General features: G+C 38.0%; 1 protein-coding gene across 1 annotated transcript; it reads right to left on the bottom strand.

The window, feature by feature from the left end:
* Positions 1-1,201: 1,201 nt before the first annotated feature.
* Positions 1,202-20,856, bottom strand: LOC109793624 (rab escort protein 1; the record flags this gene model as incomplete). Its single annotated transcript, XM_083064771.1, has 7 exons — positions 1,202-1,426; positions 2,222-2,347; positions 4,202-4,553; positions 19,145-19,214; positions 19,473-19,572; positions 19,686-19,808; positions 20,588-20,856. Coding segments are annotated over 4 exons (507 nt in total), but the record flags the coding sequence as incomplete, so codon positions are not given.
* Positions 20,857-21,179: the final 323 nt, after the last annotated feature.

Below are 21,179 nucleotides of genomic sequence, written 5' to 3'. Positions count from 1 at the left end.
ACACCTTGGACATTCATGCAAGCCTTCAAACTCACCATGATATAGAATACAATCATTTGGGCATGCATGTATCTTCTTATACTCTAAACCCATGGGACACAACACTTCTTTTGCCTCGTAGTTACGACTAGGCAATGTGTTACCTTCTGGAAGCATTTATTTCAGCAACTCTAACAATTTTGTGAAACTTTTATCACTCCACCCATGTCTCGCCTTCAAATTAAACAATCTTAATACCGCTAACAATCTTGTGAATTTTGTGCAATTTGGATATAACGTCTTCTCTGAATCTCTGCATAAAGTTTCATACATATGTGCTCTCTTGAATGATTCTGGACCAACATCACGAATCATCTCCTCAAGCTGATCATCCATGTCTACCTCTTGTGTAAAATTTTGAGTTTGAGTTTCAGCTGACACATTTGGAATGTCAATATTTTCACCATGCCATATCCAACGTGTATAATTCTTAAGAAACCCATCACATAGAAGATGTTCCCTTATAACATCAAGTTCTAAACGACTCCCATTACAACAATTAACACAAGGACAAAAAAACTTTCCATTCATATCATCAATAGCATTCTGTATTACATATTCAATAAAATATTCAACTCCAGTCTCATATTGCTCACTTATGCGTGGTGCTCGTATCCAACTTCGATCCAATAACCAACTTCGATCCATAAGTTATGTTCTCTATCAAAAAGATAGACCATGGATGTCAATCTCACTATTTTATACAAGGTGTGACCCTATCCCATTCAAGATTTTATTTTATACTTGATCAATATGTACTAGTACAATCCATTTTCTTAAACTTGACAAAATTTTGACAGCATTTTGTATTGGTCTCTAAGTACATGAAATGAAAGTGGTGACATCAAATTATATACACCACAATCAAATATGCACTCAAAGAACAACACAAAATGCAATAAACCAAAATTTAATCAAATTTAAGATGAGACTTAACTTGTACGTGTCAAACAAATATAAAGAAAATTACTCATCCCAAACTGTCCAACAAGACAATTCTAGATTAAATATAAATGATTAAATAAATTTAATCATTTGTATTTAATCTCAAACGAGAAACTAAGGTTCATTGTGCATAAACTAAATATATAATAGACAAGAATTATAGAGAAAAAAAGTGCATGCGTTTCAAAGCTTCAAATAATAAATCAAGTATGTTTATTTATAATCTTTTTTTTCATTCTATTTAAACTAAATGACTTGTTACATTATTTCATTGCAATTTTTTTATCAAACCAAATAAACTAAAAACCTGCCATATATTTTTTTTTATAATTTTTTATTCTATTTCTCTTGTTTTTATTTTAGTAAATTTTAACGATCAGCGTGACGATCCTCCCGCACTCTAGGTTCTTCAGAATGAGAAGGTCCTGATTGATGTTGCTCCCTGAACAAATACCCATCAAGATATTAAGCACCTCATACATATAGAATGTCATAACAATTAACATTTTCAGTTAACTTTTGATTTTTTTCTACACCTCATACATATCATAGAATATCGTAATAATTAACATTTAATTTTTTTTTATGTTAAACAATGATATATGTAACGAGGAATTGAATCGAAGCTTGTATGGTTATTTGAGATGGGAATGAATTTTCTTTATAAGGGTTTTGTTGTATTAAATTTGAGTTGTGAGATAGGATGTGATGTGTTTCTGGTTATGGTTTTTTTGGGATGCTACTATTTCTTGTACTGAGAACTCAGTTCAGTCCTTTGATCCACTATGAACGGGTTTTTTTTTACTGGTTTTTCAGTCCTTTGATCGATTTTTTTCAAGGCTGGTTTTCTGGTTTATTTGGACCAAACTAAATAAATTCGTTGGTTTTCTAATCGATCCAGTTGTTCCAGTATTCAGAACACTAATCAATACAACTTACTTTGCAAATATAAAATAGCTTTTAGGTACACGCTATTAGAATAGTAAACAAACATACATTCTTTTAATTATGCTTTCCCAACAAAGTGATTAGAATCGGTTGTGATTATTTTATTTCACTGAAACATATGCCAATGTAAAAGTTGTTTTCTTTTTTGGTTGAGAATGAATTCCACCTATATTGCACGTGAGATGCCATTTTAATGACTATCTTCTTATTCTATATTGTTTGATCTGTCTTCTTTCTAAAAAACAATAGAATACCAATAAATTTCTGCCACAAGGAAAGAAAATACGACCTGAATATGTGGCACTGGACTTGAACCAAGTAGAACAAATTGTTCTCCCAACTCCAATGTTAGAAATATCGCATGTCTAATAAGATGAACACCTTTTTGTGGAACCAATCTTGTTATACAGCCAACCTATCAAAGAAGATAATAGAAACATTAAATCAATAAAGCGTCTTCAATTTTAAAAATAAGTAATAAATTATTAACAATTAAATGAGTAGCATATAATTTGAAAATTCAAGATAAAGAATTTAAAAAATTAATCAAATATGTTAAAATCATCTATAATAATTTGGCAACCGAAAACTTGCATGAAAAAATTAAAAAAATTAATAGTCAGTTTTCACCTTGGTTGTCTCAAGAATTTGGTTTCTTTTCCCAGTTGCATCAGACATAAAGATACCAGTGGATCAGATGGCTCAAAATGGACCAAGAAAAAAATTAAAATTGTAACTTGAGAATCTACATGAAATCCAAACTTATTGAATTTGAAGCCTACACTTTCTTTTCCTATTTGTTTTACCTTGGAATTTTTCATGTCATTTTCTTTCTGTTGTTTAAAAATATATAATTCTGATATAAGTTCTCCTCAATACTTGTTAAAGATTTTCTTATTCTTAGAAACTGAGTCATGAATATTGTTTCTTTAACAATTAGTAGTTACTAGTTATTTCATTTTAATAATGGGTAATGTCAGCCAAATTCAATCAATTTTGAAGTTTACGACCACTTTAGTAATTTAATAATTATTACATATGTGGAATAGATATTAAAATTTATGTACAGGTGACAGTTAGCATTAACTTATGAATTAAACTAAATGAATAAAACAAAATGTGTTGCTTACTTAAAGAAAGATCAGAAAAAGGGTTTATGCTTAGTTGAGTTCTTTTGATGCCAGAACTAGCTACTGCAACTGGAACAATCCATGGAGAGGTTCCAACTTCCAACGGTCGCTCTGGCAGCAGCTCGCTACTATTGCAGCCACTTTTAGTGAGTTGCTGCTATGTGCCCAATAGTTTTAGGTTTTTGTTGGGGATCTAGCAGTTCCTAATAGCGAGTTGTCAACATGTAATTTTTTTATTTAGACTAGGATGCTGCGTGTCATGTCATGTAAGACTTGCCCATCTTAGTGATGAGTTCAGGACTCGCCCATGTGGAATTCAGTCATAGTCTTTAAAAAAAATAAAATTAACATGATATGCAACTCGCTAGTCAAACTAACGAATTGATCCAGTCAAAACAGCCCTGTTTATGAGAGATATCTTTGTTGGACAGTAACACTGATAAGGACAATTACATTGGACCACAAGGTCCGTGAACAGGGTAGAGGAAGACAGAAACACAGAAAGGACAGATCAATCTACTCCCATCACAAAATTATTACACTTAGTAATATAAACTCCTGTCAATTAAGGTTATTTAATATTATCTTTAAACTAATATTCTCACATTTTTCAATCTACTCCCATCAAATCACATAACTTATTCTATGTTTCTCTCTTCTCTTCCTATTTTTCTTATTATTGATGAAACTAAAAAGTAATGTGAGTGTTAAGTAGGAGTAACATTACTGTTTCTAAGGAGGTTCACAGTTTTCTGGATATGCTTCTAAAACATGAACAGTAATCGAATCTTTAGTTATTTTTAGGTGCTAGATTCTCAGAGACATCAAATTATCAAAAACATCAACGAGCATTTCTAAATTATTGATTTTTGAGTGGAATACCTTAGTCTTAAACGCAACCTGCAGTACTTTAAAATGCTAAATTCAACATTTCTAAATTATTGGACTTGATAAATGTTCAGGATATGATTAACAACCACTATATAAAAGTGTTACCAACTTTTAAAGAGATTCTATTATCTTTCACTCGCCTTATGTTTGGCAATCTCTCATCTTCAAATAGAAACACATACAGAACAAAGATCAATTTTAAATTAAAATAATTAAGCAGTAGAAATCATAATAGGTAAGAATCTCACCAGAATCTATGTCAACTCCAAGAATGCTCTGGCAGCAAAACTTCTGTGCTGTGGGGGTTAGAAAAGAGACAACACCTAGGTCAGCGTGATTCAAACTTTACATTTAGAATTGAAATTGTAATTGTTCAAATCAGCTCGAGGGAGAACTAGGATGGGCCTGCAAGAAATTATAAATTAATAGAATAAATTGTATGTTAAAATAACAAAGGTTTTTAACCAGTTTACTGACTTTCCCTCTCGATCTGTGCTATATTTGGTTCTCCTCAAAATGATTGGCTTTAAAATTGATTGAACTAACTTCAGCCCTCTTTCATCACCGCCCTCAAATGGTTTCTGAATAAGTTTGTTCCACCTGAATCATATAAAACAAATCTTCACAGTCCAGTACTCCATCCACATACACAAAAAGAGTAAACAATCAAAGTAATAAACAGAATCACAGTTACTTAAAATAAAATGTCTACCCACAACAAATATTTTGCATTAGATGACTACGCTAAACATTCATGACATCCAACTTGGTTTCATACTCCAATTATGTTGCACAGATTTTGACTAGTATATTAATTAATTAAGGATGGTAGTATTTTTTGGACTTTAGCTTTGAGTCCCGGGTTTATGGAAGAAAAACTCAAATAAAGAAAGTAGATGATGCATCATGCAAGTGTTTTTTGGAAGGAAAAAGTTTAACATACACACATTTCTTTTAGACGTACGAATAAAAGAGAAAAAAAATATAAATATAATAAATAATATGATTAAATAAATTATTTGTTATTTTTCTTTTTCTTATTCTTATTCTTCAACCTAGTAAAATTTAATGATGTAGGTACTGATGTGGGTAAGTTGCAATAATAATAAGTAAATAAAAGTAAAAATATTATTTAAAACAGTAACACTTATTTTGCCAAACTATGGTTAACTGGATTCAAAAATTAATAATTACTCTTGGAATGTAATACCTTAAAACTCATAATCAAAGCAGGGTATAAATAAATAATGCGTACAAACAAGTGATGATCTGGTTGAAGCTATGTGGTTGACAAGCAATTGGCACCAACAACAATGGCGTGAAAGTATAGAACAAAAGAACCATGTATGCACGACTCTCTGTCTAGGTGGTGAGAAAACAATTATTCACCATTTCAACTATTCATAACATCCAATGAAGATATTTGGGGGACCAATTTTCTGCCAATGCTTGGATCCTTCAAGGTAAAATTCATCTTCTTAATTTGACTCGTTTATAAGGTACTACAACCAGTTGTATGACTTGTTTAACTAATAACCAGTTGCTGAATATTGTGCTGAATAAAAAATGGAACACTTAGTTTCAACCAAAATAAGAACTCCAAACAAAATAAGAACAATACGAGACTGGACAACTACACCTCCAAACAAAATAAGAACCACAAATTCAGTGCAGCACAAAAATCAAAAGCTACTTTAATTTCTCTGTTGAATACCATCATTGGATCAAAATAGAATAATTTTTTGGTTGAGCGATTCAAGTTAGTAGCATAATACCTTCATCTCACTAGTCCTACTGTAGGACAAACAAATTCTATTTCATACAAGATACATTCTGAAACAGGCATTTATATACTGTATGTTAACCCTCTACATTAACCACTAAACATTCTCACAATTTCAGCAGATTCAAGAGGGATTAGAATTGCAGACAACATTATAATTATTTATGCAGAACAATATTTTTTAAAGCAATACATAAAGTAAAAACAGGTATGCATCATTGTATCAACATATTCATCACAAAAATTAGAAGAGAATAGCTCTTACTGTATTGAATACAAGAAAAACAAATTTAGTCAATTCATATAAGAAAAAACTAATTGAATACAAGAGGAGATAATAATCACTGTGGCAAACGAGAAAGGATATTATGAGATTTGACTATTCTAACCTCACAACAAGGAGACAATGATCTCTGTGCCAAACCACTGCTTTTAGCTGGAAACTGAAAAGATATGAACCAATTATATCACAAAATTTCAACTCAATCTCACTTTTCCGGTTGGCCACTCTTCTCCACTATCCAAGATTAACATCACTTCAAAGCAAACCCTCTCCAAAGCCCAATCCCCTCGCTGTTCTGCAACCACTTCCAAGGGGAGATTCAATGGTTACGACTTGAGCGACAATGGCGTCACGAGATACGTCCGCGAAAAAACCCTAACGGAGAACACAAAAGTGAAGATTGAAACACATACCTCTTGGCGAAGACGAGAGACGTGAAGACTGAAGCACGACAAAGCTGAGACGTGAAAACGTTAATGGTGAGCCTGAAAGCACAACAAAGCTGAGACGTGAAAACTGAAGCACGAGAGAGAAGTTGAAAAAGTGGTGAACCTTTAAGATCGTTAGTAAAAGAACCAATTTTGTATATACATACAAAATCGGTTCTCATAAGACCGATTTTAAAAATAGAAACATTGCATACTTTTTTAAATCAGTTATTCTAAAACCGATTTTGTATATCATATATAAAATCAGTTCTAAAACAACCGATCTAAAAAGTAGTAACAAAATGGACCTTTTAAAATCGGTTAGATAATAACCGATTTTAAAATACCCTTTAAAATCGGTTAAAAATGAACCAGTTTTAAAAGTGGTGATTTTAATTACAAAAATGCCACCGTCCCTCTTTTAAAATCGGTTCTCCTTTAACCGATTTTAAAACCCCGATCTTAAAAGCTATTTTTGCACTAGTGAATAAAATTGTTTTAGTGCCGGCCTAGAACCAAAGTTAAACAAAGATAACCAACAACAAAATGATATAAACACTAGGTTTTATGTATCTCAACCACATGTACAATGCAAATTTGTTGAGGGGTGATGTTATTAGTATTGACTTTATGGTCAATATTACATAAAGTTGTGTTGGCTTTATGGTCAACGTTAATTAGTATTGGATTTATAAAAGTGTGCACGTGCATGTATGTGTGTGTGCCTATTGGTATATGTGTGCATTTGTATGTGTAACACCTCTCAAATTTGATGCCTTAACAGTTTCCTTTTACGATACTTCATATGGTGATTTCATATAACTCCTTTTGTTGAACTCTTAACTAGTCAAAATCCTTTATGAGTAATCTTTTCTGAAATGTTTGTTTTTATAGTCAACAATTGACCCCACAAACCATACATTCAAGCATATACAGATCAAACTTCAAGACAATATTTAGAACCTTCACACTTAGAATCAATAGTTACAATCTATTTAAAAGACTGAAGTATAATAAATAGAATACAACCAACCATGCATTCAAGCACCTCCCCTATGTATTAATACTCCAATAAAAACCCATTCTCCATTTGTCTCTGTTGGGGGCACTCGAAAAATATATTTTAAGAAACCACTCGAAGAAGAGAATGATGGAGGGGGTACCTACCAAAAGAGAATATCAGAAGCTATTAGCATGCATATTCGAGGAGTGCTCGAAAAATGCAAGAGAAAGTTACTGGAGGTTTTAGTAGTTACACCAAGCTGGTTACTAAAGATCGAGTCGAGGAGATAAAAACACATAGAGGAGCAGTTACGAGGAGTTACGCTCAAACCACGTGGTTCACATAGTGGACAGTGATTATACGCCCACGATGAACCATCGCAAGATTAACTGCCCCGATTATCTCAATAAATAGAAGAAGCAACCTCATGCATGTGGTCGGAAAATCATACTTGCATTCTCATAAGCACTCACTGCCTGCTCACATGACTTCCGTGCATGGAACTGCTGGGTATGACAACTTCTTGGCCATATTTTCTTTCTTTTCTAGGATTAGTTTAGTTTCGTTTAATTCCATAGTGTAGTTCGCAGTTCATAGTTTGTTATCACTACTACAAGATGCATATTCTACATCGGTTCTCTAAAGTCATCTACATCGATTCTAAAATCGATGTAGAATAGAGCGACGTAGAAAATGTATACATTTTTACATCGGTTCTGAAAAACCGATGTAGATTTAAGCATAAATCTACATCAGTTCTCTAGACAACCGATGTAGATTTAAGCATAAATCAACATCGGTTTTCTTGAGAACCAATGTAGATTGCATTTAAAAAAAAATCATGCTTATTTTTGGATTATTTCTTATTACCTGTAATGAACATATATATAGCTTTAGAAATTTGTTTACAAATTACACAAAAACAATTTAACACGTTCTAATTAGACACATGATTTTCTAGCACCAAACAGTAACATACAAAAACTTTAATTGCTAGAAGATCAATCAAACTAAACATGATTGTCGCCACCGGCCCGAAACGGGCTTTCGGCATTCGCGAAGGATGGTTGGACTCTTTTATTTGTTTAAAAATATGGATTGCTAGAATGACTTATTCTCAAACTGAGACCTTGTCAAACGAGCAATTTTATTAAAAGGCTCACCAATCCATGTTAATCCCAAGCGGGACCCTCCATGGATTAGCGGTTTTTATAAAAAGGAAGGGTTCATGGAGTCGCCACCAATGTTTTACTCAAAACATTGGAAAAAGAAGTTTAAGGCAATCGATTCAAAAATCGACTTCGGCCATTACAACCAGAGTCGGGTAAGGGAGTCGGTTACGCGTGGGGAAGGTGTTAGCACCCCACAGCGCCCCTTTCGGGTTCCCTATGACAGATTATTTAAAAATAATAGTGCGAAATTACTAAATTACCCCTATTTATTCTAAGCAATTATAAATTAACTATCTACATGATGACAGTTTAAATATGTACACACAGAAAGCGGTAAAAGAAGGGACTTTAAAGAGATAAACCTTTGAAGCGTGCTTTCTTATATATCTTGACAGAAATTGGGAAGCGTTTTGGCGTTCCCTCCCTCTACAAGACCGCTCGCTCCCTCCTATAAAATTTTAACTATGGAAATCCGGAGGATTTCCCTTCGACTAGGTTCGAGACTCAAGCAAATGGCTCGTGACTCAAGAACTTCGTCGGATCAACTCTCCGAGTGATTTCTAGGCAGAGCACTGCTCAAAAAAACCTAGAATACTCAAGAAGAGGGTTAAAACTCAGTCCAAAAGTGTGAAATGACGTCCCATTGACGTCATATTTATAGGGAAGAGGCTCAATACGATTTCTGGGGGTCAATACGGTCCGTATTGAAGTTTTGAACTACAATACGGCCGTATTGAATTCAATACGGCCGTATTGAAGTTCAAAAACCTCAATACGGCCGTATTGAAGTTCAGTGCAGCCGTATTGAGTTCAATGCAGCCGTATTGAACTTCAATACGGCCGTATTGAGTTTAGTGCGGCCGTATTGTAGTTTAAAATGTTCAATACGGCCGTACTGAACTCTTGGGAGGCCGTATTGGGCTTCATTCCCTCCACTTTCTTATTTTTTGCTACTCTAAGACCTCTAAACCTACAGATAATCATCCTTGGGTCTTCCAGGGTCTTCCAGGAGTCCTTCCGGCTGACTTTCCTTTAGTCTTCGAGAGTCTTCAAGCTTTATTTCCGACCCGGACAATTTTAGGGGTCTACAGCTGCCCCCCCTTTACTTAGTCGGACGGCCTTTTGGTGTACCGGCTGACAAGTAAAGGAGTTGACCCAATTGTCCGGGTGATGTGCCAACCTTCTGACTTGTAGCGTCTTCCGGTGGAAAATTGTTGAGTAGCCTCTCCAGGTTGTTGCATACCTCGGCGCTTCTGACAACCTCGGTAGCTAAGTTTACCCTCTCTAGGGTCAACTTCACTCGACGCCCGAGCCGGAAGTTGAACACCAACGTGCCTCTGACGACGCTGATGGTTGAGTACTGTCTCTCCAGACCTTGAGTACTGTCTCTCCAGACTTTGAGTACCGTCTCTCCAGACTTTGATTGAGTACCGTCTCTCCAGACTTTCTTTGAGTACCGTCTCTCCAGACTTTGTTTGAGTACCGTCTCTCCAGACCTTGTTTAAGTACCGTCTCTCCAGACCTTGTTTGAGTACCGTCTCTCCAGACTTTGTTTGAGTACCGTCTCTCCAGACTTTGTTTGAGTACCGTCTCTCCAGACCTTGTTTGAGTACCGTCTCTCCAGACCTTGTTTGAGTACCGTCTCTCCAGACCTTGTTTGAGTACCGTCTCTCCAGACCTTGTTTGAGTACCGTCTCTCCAGACCTTGTTTGAGTACCGTCTCTCCAGACCTTGTTTGAGTACCGTCTCTCCAGACCTTGTTTGAGTACCGTCTCTCCAGACCTTGTTTGAGTACCGTCTCTCCAGACCTTGTTTGAGTACCGTCTCTCCAGACCTTGTTTGAGTACCGTCTCTCCAGACTTTGTTTGAGTACCGTCTCTCCAGACTTTGTTTGAGTACCGTCTCTCCAGACCTTGTTTGAGTACCGTCTCTCCAGACCTTGTTTGAGTACCGTCTCTCCAGACCTTGTTTGAGTACCGTCTCTCCAGACCTTGTTTGAGTACCGTCTCTCCAGACCTTGTTTGAGTACCGTCTCTCCAGACCTTGTTTGAGTACCGTCTCTCCAGACCTTGTTTGAGTACCGTCTCTCCAGACCTTGTTTGAGTACCGTCTCTCCAGACCTTGTCTGAGTACCGTCTCTCCAGACCTTGTTTGAGTACCGTCTCTCCAGACCTTGTTTGAGTACCGTCTCTCCAGACTTTGTTTGAGTACCGTCTCTCCAGACTTTGTTTGAGTACCGTCTCTCCAGACCTTGTTTGAGTACCGTCTCTCCAGACCTTGTTTGAGTACCGTCTCTCCAGACCTTGTTTGAGTACCGTCTCTCCAGACCTTGTTTGAGTACCGTCTCTCCAGACCTTGTTTGAGTACCGTCTCTCCAGACCTTGTTTGAGTATCGTCTCTCCAGACCTTGTTTGAGTACCGTCTCTCCAGACCTTGTTTGAGTACCGTCTCTCCAGACCTTGTTTGAGTACCGTCTCTCCAGACTTTGTTTGAGTACCGTCTCTCCAGACCTTGTTTGAGTACCGTCTCTCCAGACCTTGTTTGAGTACCGTCTCTCCAGACCTTGTTTGAGTACCGTCTCTCCAGACCTTGTTTGAGTACCGTCTCTCCAGACCTTGTTTGAGTACCGTCTCTCCAGACCTTGTTTGAGTACCGTCTCTCCAGACCTTGTTTGAGTACCGTCTCTCCAGACCTTGTTTGAGTACCGTCTCTCCAGACCTTGTTTGAGTACCGTCTCTCCAGACCTTGTTTGAGTACCGTCTCTCCAGACCTTGTTTGAGTACCGTCTCTCCAGACTTTATTTGAGTACCGTCTCTCCAGACTTTGTTTGAGTACCGTCTCTCCAGACCTTGTTTGAGTACCGTCTCTCCAGACCTTGTTTGAGTACCGTCTCTCCAGACCTTGTTTGAGTACCGTCTCTCCAGACCTTGTTTGAGTACCGTCTCTCCAGACCTTGTTTGAGTACCGTCTCTCCAGACCTTGTTTGAGTACCGTCTCTCCAGACCTTGTTTGAGTACCGTCTCTCCAGACCTTGTTTGAGTACCGTCTCTCCAGACTTTGTTTGGTCTCTGATGACCTAGGCAACTGAGTTTGCCCTCTCCAGGGTCTGCGTCCGTGTCTTCTGATCACTTCGGCAATGCGAGTTTACCCTCTCCAGGGATCTGAGATGATTTTTTTTCTCCACAGTCCACTATGCTGCTTCGACGTTTTTCTGATTTTGTGCCACTGAGGGCTGGATAACGCAGGGATCCGTCTAGGGGATGTGCATTCATTCATAGGTTCTTGTGCCCCAACTTGCATTTGCATAGTTGGTACCCATGGGGAATTTCTGACTCCTTGGGGTGTAGACACAGATGCTCTTCTTGATTTGAGCGATGCCTTATGTTTGGCTGACGTCCTTTTGACGTAAGTGGAGTATCCCGGTTATCCTTATTCGGGTGTCTCTCTTTGATTTTTCTGATTTTTGTAGCCTCTGTGTAGGCTATTATCCACTGAGGGTTCTGGATGTTGATTTTGATTTTGTCTCCACAGTCCACGATGCTGCTTTGACGATTGTTTTTGATTTTTGTGCCACTGAGGGCTGGATAACGCAGGGATCCGTCTAGGGGATGTGCAGTTACTCATAGGTTCTTGTGTCCCAACTTTCCTTTGCATAGTTGGTGCCCATTGAGGAATTTCTGTTTCCCTGGGGTGTAGACACGAAGATGCTCTTTCTGAGATGAGAGGTGCCTTATGATTGGCTGACGTCCTTTCGACGATGGTGGAGTATCCCGGTTATCCTTATTCGGGTGACTCTTTTTGTTTTTCTGGTTTTGTCGCCTCTGTGTAGGCTGTTATCCGCTGGGGGATTTTGTCATTGATTTTGATTAGCCTCTTCTGTCAGGCATATCATCTTGATGTTCAATGATTGGCTGAAAAAGCCAAATTCCGCTTGGGGAATTGTTATTGATCTTTTGATTTTTTTTCTTTTTGTAGGAATGCCTCTTGAGTAGGCGACTAGGGATTTGGGGATCTTATGTATCCCAGAGTATTATTTAGAAAGCCTCTTCAGGCTTAGCTTCACTCTTCGTTTGAGTTGGAAAGCTATCTTCCACTGAGGAAGTCTAAGTCCTTTGACTTGGATATTTTGTTTGGATCATGCTTCCGTTGGGGAATTTTGCTGATCTCGCTTTGATAGCTTTCACTGGGGAATTTGGCCCATGAGTGGAAGCTGAGATATCTCTGGGGAGTATTATTTCGGCGAGCCTCTCCAGGCTCAATTATTCTGAGAGAGTATTATTTCGGCGAGCCTCTCCAGGCTCAGTTATTCTGTGGGAGTATTGTTTCGGCAAGCCTCTCCAGGCTCAGTTATTCTGCATGAGTATTGTTTTTTTGTTCTGCCCGAGAATGCGAGCTGAGACGTCTTTTGGAGAGTATTATTTCGGCAAGCCTCTCCAGGCTTAATTATTCTGTGGGAGGCGATTGATTTTCTAAATCTTTTGCCTTTTTTGTCGTTTTTGGCTTTTTCTGTATTTTTTTGCCTTTTTTGTTGATTTTGGCTTTTTCTGTGTTTTTGCTTTTTTTGTTGATTTTGGCTTTTTCTGTGTTTTTGCCTTTTTTGTTGATTTCGACTTTTTCTGTATTTTTTGTTGATTTTGGCTTTTTCTGTATTTTTGCCTCTTTTGTTGGTTTTGGCTTTTTCTGTACAGAAATGTCTCTGAGGAGTATTATTTTGGCAAGCCTCTTCAGGCTCAGTTATTCTGAGAGAGTATTATTTCGGCGAGCCTCTCCAGGCTCAATTATTCTGTGAGAGTATTATTTCGGCGAGCCTCTCCAGGCTCAGTTATTTCTGAGAGAGTATTATTTCGGCAAGCCTCTCCAGGCTCAATTATTCTGTACGTTTTATTGATTTTCTGAATTTCTGCATTTTGTTTGCTGCTGTCATACACAAGCAATTTTTCTATTTTTCTATTTTATGCAATTGCCTCATGATAAGGTCTTTGAATGTGCAACTAATGTGTGTGATGCACAAATGCAAGTTTTATTATTTAATGTTTTTAGAAAAATGAATGGCTCTCCCTATCCTCCTTTTCTTGGAGGAATTTCTGTCATCGACGTGAGGGAATATTTTTGTGAGCCTTTTATGCAGGAGATTATGGATTTTATAGGAACCCCTCCAATTTTCTTTATTGACCGATTATTAAGGAATTTCATACAATTTTTTTAGAAATACCAATTTTAGAGGCATAATCACATGGTCAAGAGAGAAGAGAAAATGAATAGATATTTTATTGATATTCACAAGTGTTTTTACAGAAAGATATACAGAAGGAATTTCTGAAGAATGGCTGGCCAGGGTAGGCTATATACATTGGGCTTAACAATTATATCTGTAATTGTTGCTCTTTACATTCCCCTGATTGCTTCGGGTGAGATGCCGGAGCGTAGATGCTGCAAGACGCTTGCTTCTAGAAGATAATCACTTGAACCGCCTTTCGGTTTTCGATTCAAGTGACCGTTGCTTGCTTTGCTTTTACATCTTATTCTTTTGCCCCTAACTTTTGCCTAGGACGTATCCTAGCGGGGATAATTTTGCCTTTGTTTTGCCTAGTACCCTTGTACTGGCGGGCTTTTTGTTTTGCCCTAACTTTTGCCTAGGATGCCCTTTTTCGAGTTTTCATCCTAGCGGGCTTATGCAAGCAACGTCTTCAAGCATAGTACTTCTTTACCTCGTCAGCGTTGACTGGGTATCGAAGTTCTTTTCCATCCATGTCTGTGAGGATCAATGCTCCTCCTGAGAAGGCTCGTTTTTCCACGTATGGTCCTCCGTGATTTGGGGCATACTTTCCGATTTTGTCCTTTTGAGTTGGTAGCAATTTCTTCATTACCAACTCTCCCTCATGGTAGACTCGAGGGTGGACTTTTTTGTCAAAAGCCTTTTTTGATCTTCCTCTGATAGGCTTGACCATGGCATATGGCGTTCAGCCGTTTTTCTTCAATGAGGTTCAACTGGTCATACCGGCTTTGAACCCATTCTGCTTCGGAAAGTTTTGCTTCCATGATTACCCTTAGGGAAGGTATTTCGACTTCGACGGGTAGCACTGCCTCCATCCCATAGACGAGGGAGAATGGAGTAGCTCTTGTAGATGTGCGTACAGAAGTCCTATAACCATGGAAAGCGAAGGGTAACATCTCGTGCCAGTCCTTAAATGAGACAACCATCTTTTGCACCATTTTCTTGATGCTCTTATTGGTTGCCTCGACTGCCCCATTCATCTTTGGCCGATATGGGGAAGAGTTATGGTGTTGGATCTTGAATTCTTGGCACAGTTCTTCCACCATTTTGTTGTTCAGATTAGATCCATTATCAGTGATGATTTATTTCTCCGTGCTTCCACTAGATTATCCTAAAATCTTTTGGGACAAGTGAGAAAAGAAAAGAAAGATATTTTTGTTCTGAAGTTTGTGTTTTAGAGGGGATTTATTTTTCAAAAATGGTTTTTGTAAGAATGGATGGCCAAGGTAGGCTTATGTGTTTAGGCTTGTTTGATTAAACACTTATGAAGTTAAAAAGTCGTGTTGTGATTCGACAACTTGGATAGCTTCCCTTGAACCTTTCTTTTTGAATTCGGTTCATGGTACCATCATGGATTTATTTTTGTTTTTTGATTGTCCTTATTTTTGCCTAAAACACCCTTTTGTGGCGTTTTAGCGGACCTTTGTTTTTGTTTATTTTTGTAACCCTAACTTTTGCCTAGGTTACCCTTTCGTGGGATTCCTAGCGGGTCTTTTGCTCTTATTTTTGCGCAGTCCCCTTTTTGAGTTTCCTGCCGAGCTTCTTTTATTTTGAAAGATTTCTTTTTACCCATGATGGCACTTGTCAAGGCCAAGGGAAGGTGCTCCAAGTTGTCACACACACTTCCACATAAAAAATGATGCGGGTTTATTATTATTAAGATGATTTTAACCTCATTCATGTTTATTCAAACAGGGTTAAAAATAATGTGGTTTAGAATTTTATTATAAGCAAGAAAAGAAGCAATGAAGAATGATTTTATTATAATCATAGCGGAAACATGTGTCCTTATTTCATCACTGATATGGGTCCCAATGTTGACCTCTTATATCTCTCGGCCATGCCCCAAATTCACAGTCTCCAATTTCTCTTGACGAGTTGGAGTAGGCGAGCTTCTCGTTCTAGCAGTCTTTGCAGATCCGGAGAGATGGTCTCCTCATCACTGTCCAACTCAACCCATTCACCTTCGGATCCCGGTCAGAGCGAACAATTACAGACATAATTATTTTATTGGTTCTGTTTAGGTTTAGAATTATTAATGTTAATGAGGAAAGAGAGAAAAGAACAAAAAAAAGAGTAATGTGCGAAAAATGCCTCTTTATTGATATGTATTAAAACTGTACAAAAACCCTTATTTACATGAAAAGGTTCTCATGATCTTGGGTACTGATCATGAGTCCCTAAAAGAAGAATATGGAGGGGCCCTATCGTGGCTTGTTCTTCTCTCTAATCCTGCTTTGGCCGAGGATTCTTGCTCACGTCGGGCGCTGTCGAATCAAAAGTGATCCACCCAGCATCGATAAGGTTTTGGACCTTATATTTGAGAGCTCTACAGTTCTCCGTTGAATGCCCCGATGCCCCCGAATGGTATAGACATTTGTCTTGCGGTTTGTACCAATAGGGATGAGGTGGATCAATCTTCTTTAGTGGAACGTAAGCTAGAAGTTTGGCTTCTACTAGCTTCGGCAGGAGATCGCTGTAGGTGGTCGGAAGTTTATCAAACTTCTTCACAGGGGTGAATTGCGATCTTCCTGACTTCGAAGTGGAGGAAGATGAGGAAATGGTTATGGCACTGACTCCTCTCTCCTTCTTCTTCCCAAAGATCTTCTTAGCTTTAAATGATTGGGAAGGTTTAGCTAGCTTCCCACTTTTCAGCTCTTGTTCCACTTTTCCTCCAACATGATGGGACTCATGGTCACTGTGGTGTGATCCATGCATATTGTGGTGACGCATGAGCTCCATCATTTGCGCCATCTGTTCTTTGAGCTGTGAGAGCTCGGCTGTAAGCTTCTTATTTTGGTCCTCCAGCGCTTCCATCTTCTTGATTTTCTGCGCGCGTGTGAGGACAGAGAGATGACCAGCCACTTTCTAAAATGAATGCTTAATTAGTTTATTTATAGGATGAATACGCTCTTGACATGAGCTTGATAACCCTCCATTTTTAAGGCGCTGCCTTTTTAAAACGGAGTGTTACCACCCTACTTGACTTATGATCCCTCCCCAACGGAGAATCTCGATAATTATGGGTCTCTTTTACTCATGTCAAGAGGTATTGGTGATCCTAGAATGTATGGTTTATGAGGATGCATGATATCTTATTGGTAATGATGCACATGCTCCTCACTTTTATTATATTTTCTCACATGGTCTTTTCTCTCATGTCATGGTTTTTTCATGCATGGGGTTTATTCTTTAGACCTTAACACGAGGTTATTTATTAATGCACAAACAATTGCACATAAGCATTTACACAAACAATTCACTCATCCACGAACAGTCACGAGCGAATCACGAGGTAGGGGTTTCCTGCAGAAAGGTGCATATTCAAGGTGGTTCTAACTGTTCTCACCGGTCTGAGGCCCCCAAGGTGCCCCCATTATAGGGACCTAATTCCTCTCGTCGTAAGTCGATGGAAAGCTCCAACGCACTGTCGGACTCGAGTTCATGGTTATCACCTTGAGTGATGCTTTCCGACAACGGTCTACGGGCACCTATAGACCCATTCGACAACCGGCCGTACTAACATCCACTCCCTATGGCTTACCACTCATGCCCCCGGGTATAGAGGGAACTGTTGTGTGCAAAGGTTCGTGTGCAGTTTGTATTTCAAACAATTGCGGAAAATTAAACAAACAACAGTTATTAAAGCCAAATAAATAAAGCATGTTATCATACAAACAAGGGGTAATAAAGTAATTTTAACTATTATTTGTTAAAAATAATCTGTCACTAAATGGGACTGACTCTCGAGGCTTCCCCAGTGGAGTCGCCATCTGTCGCCACCGGCCCGAAACGGGCTTTCGGCATTCGCGAAGGATGGTTGGACTCTTTTATTTGTTTAAAAATATGGATTGCTAGAATGACTTATTCTCAAACTGAGACCTTGTCAAATGAGCAATTTTATTAAAAGGCTCACCAATCCATGTTAATCCCAAGCGGGACCCTCTATGGATTAGCGGTTTTTATAAAAAGGAAGGGTTCATGGAGTCGCCACCAATGTTTTACTCAAAACATTGGAAAAAGAAGTTTAAGGCAATCGATTCAAAAATCGACTTCGGCCATTACAACCAGAGTCGGGTAAGGGAGTCGGTTACGCGTGGGGAAGGTGTTAGCACCCCACAGCGCCCCTTTCGGGTTCCCTATGACAGATTATTTAAAAATAATAGTGCGAAATTACTAAATTACCCCTATTTATTCTAAGCAATTATAAATTAACTATCTACATGATGACAGTTTAAATATGTACACACAGAAAGCGGTAAAAGAAGGGACTTTAAAGAGATAAACCTTTGAAGCGTGCTTTCTTATATATCTTGACAGAAATTGGGAAGCGTTTTGGCGTTCCCTCCCTCTACAAGACCGCTCGCTCCCTCCTATAAAATTTTAACTATGGAAATCCGGAGGATTTCCCTTCGACTAGGTTCGAGACTCAAGCAAATGGCTCGTGACTCAAGAACTTCGTCGGATCAACTCTCCGAGTGATTTCTAGGCAGAGCACTGCTAAAAAAAACCTAGAATACTCAAGAAGAGGGTTAAAACTCAGTCCAAAAGTGTGAAATGACGTCCCATTGACGTCATATTTATAGGGAAGAGGCTCAATACGGTTTCTGGGGGTCAATACGGTCCGTATTGAAGTTTTGAACTACAATACGGCCGTATTGAATTCAATACGGCCGTATTGAAGTTCAAAAACCTCAATACGGCCGTATTGAAGTTCAGTGCAGCCGTATTGAATTCAATGCAGTCGTATTGAACTTCAATACGGCCGTATTGAGTTTAGTGCGGCCGTATTGTAGTTTAAAATGTTCAATACGGCCGTACTGAACTCTTGGGAGGCCGTATTGGGCTTCATTCCCTCCACTTTCTTATTTTTTGCTACTCTAAGACCTCTAAACCTACAGATAATCATCCTAGGGTCTTCCAGGGTCTTCCAGGAGTCCTTCCGGCTGACTTTCCTTTAGTCTTCGAGAGTCTTCAAGCTTTATTTCCGACCCGGACAATTTTAGGGGTCTACAATGATGCAACTAAAATAACATTGATTAAATCAAATAAAAAACATAAAAACCCAATCCAACAGCACATGATAAGGTAGTAAACTAGAAATCCACACCAAAGCAGCATATTGTTTCTACAAAATTTTAAGATTGTAAGTTAGGATGTATGCATAAATAAAACAATGGATGAATCAAAGCTGCAAACCATGAACAAAGAAATAAAAGTAATCAGTTAGGAATCAAAATGCAAGACTTGCTTCTTTGCTTCACCTTCTCGCATTAGGTTTCAGCCATCACTACCAACAAGTTTAAAAACTACACTCCTGGCATTCAAAAAGAAACATCCATGAAATGCTAAACATGACAACATCATACATATAATATGATGGCACTTAAGTAACAGTGTAAAAATGGAAGAGATATAGACATTAAGATTTCATATATAGATTTAACCTATAAGACAATGTTCTTATTTTGATAGAAAGGATTAAACAAGTTTTTAAACAAAAATATGCACACTTTAAAGACGTTATAGTAACTAGAAAATCTCACCAATAGTACCATAAATCCATTGAACTTACATAAATGCAACCTTTGACAACAGCACGACGACAAAAAGCTTGCGGTAATTCTCCTTCACCACAAATAGGATATAGCAAAGCCCCAGAAGCATTGGGAAATCTGGGTGAAACAAGATTAAAAGTATCTCTTAAAGAAAAATTAAACAGGATTCCTTAAATAATTAAAAAAAAAGGCAAGTGCAATACATGAAACAATTAGAATAAAAAAAATACCTTCCAACAGATGAGCTGTACTGAGCTAAACGATCTATTCCATCTTTTGTTTTAAGTAAATCTTTACAAACCTCATTATTGTCTTGATCATAATCTACCATGGCTATAGCATACAAAAGAATCCTGTGGAAAACAAAAAGGCATTACCTCAGTATACTTAACTGGTAAACAAGTTATGCTTGCATTATATATGGTTTTAGTTGACACACTTTATTCACCTTATTCAAACAGTGTCAATGAAATATGAAAGAAATAGTTATCCCCCTTGCAAAAGATGATGATCAACTTCACTTATTCAAAACAAGTATACTAATCCCCTGTCAGACTGTTTAAGCACACACATCAAACAAACTGAGCACTACCAAAGATTTCAAAATTTCAACTATTTTATCCAATTATCATATTTCACTTACATAGAACATAAAAAGCAACAGCTTCAGGGGGAAAGACAATTAATATAATTCAGACACTAGGGGGAAAATATCAAAAGTGTACAAAAGAATACTCTAAAAATGACAATGAAACATAAAAGTGCAGGCAATAAAATTAAAATATCAAACTAGAAACTAAAAATTTCATTGCCAAGCAAGAAACAAAAGGCAGAACAATATTTTCTTCTGCTTTTGTTAAAAATTGTAAAATGCTAAAGAATTAGTGTTGACTGCCAAGTGCAATCTGAAGTGCAGAAACTTCCACCTCCAACATGTTGGTAATTAATGGGTGAAATAACACCCTTATCCACTCATATGAAGATCTTAAGAAATTGCAATACGAGTAAAAATGTTCTGAATCAGACCGGGAACAATGAAATGCCAAGTGAATCCCCTATGATTAAGATTAATAATAATGCGCAGAAAGGAAACTTAAATCAAATCTCACTAGGAAATAGAAATGGTGAGTACGATTTTATCTTAGGCGGCAACTTCATCTTCTCCAAGAAACTAACAAACAGAATCTCCAAATCCTCCTTCAAAATTTTTTCCTCTTGAGTATCGTCCAAGTGCTTTAGAATGAGCTTAAAGAACCTCATCAACTGGTTCTTCTCCTTCAGCGAAAGCTTCTTGTCTCTGAAAATCTCCTCGCGAGAATCTGGCACGTTCGGCAAACCTTCGTTCGCCTCGTACAGCGCCCTCAAACCTCCCAAATTGATGTTGAATTTTGTTAAAAATAGTTAGGAATCAGATCAGCGTCACCACTCAGGCCACAACGACTCCGTGAGTGAGTCAAAAGGACAAACACACAACACTCCCACGTTCTTCAACTTTTTTCCTTCTTGTCACTTGTTAAAAACATTCAATCATCAACAAGAACAGGGCTCAAAACTCTCTAAATGGGGTTCGCTCTCTATCGTTGCTCGCGGCGGCTAGGGACGTTGCTGAGTGAAAGGGTAGGGCTCAGAACTCTCTAAATGGGGTTCGCTCTCCGTCATTGCTTGCGGCGGCTGGGGACGTTCTAAGTGAAAGGGTATGCTTTAACCTAGCGTGTTCGCGGGGC

The sequence above is a fragment of the Cajanus cajan genome, chromosome 10 (assembly GCF_000230855.2).
Source record: "Cajanus cajan strain Asha chromosome 10, NIPB_CcT2T_4, whole genome shotgun sequence".
Lineage (NCBI taxonomy): Eukaryota > Viridiplantae > Streptophyta > Magnoliopsida > Fabales > Fabaceae > Cajanus > Cajanus cajan.
Note: the sequence above shows the minus strand (reverse complement) of the source record. Positions and strands in the feature narration are given on the sequence as shown.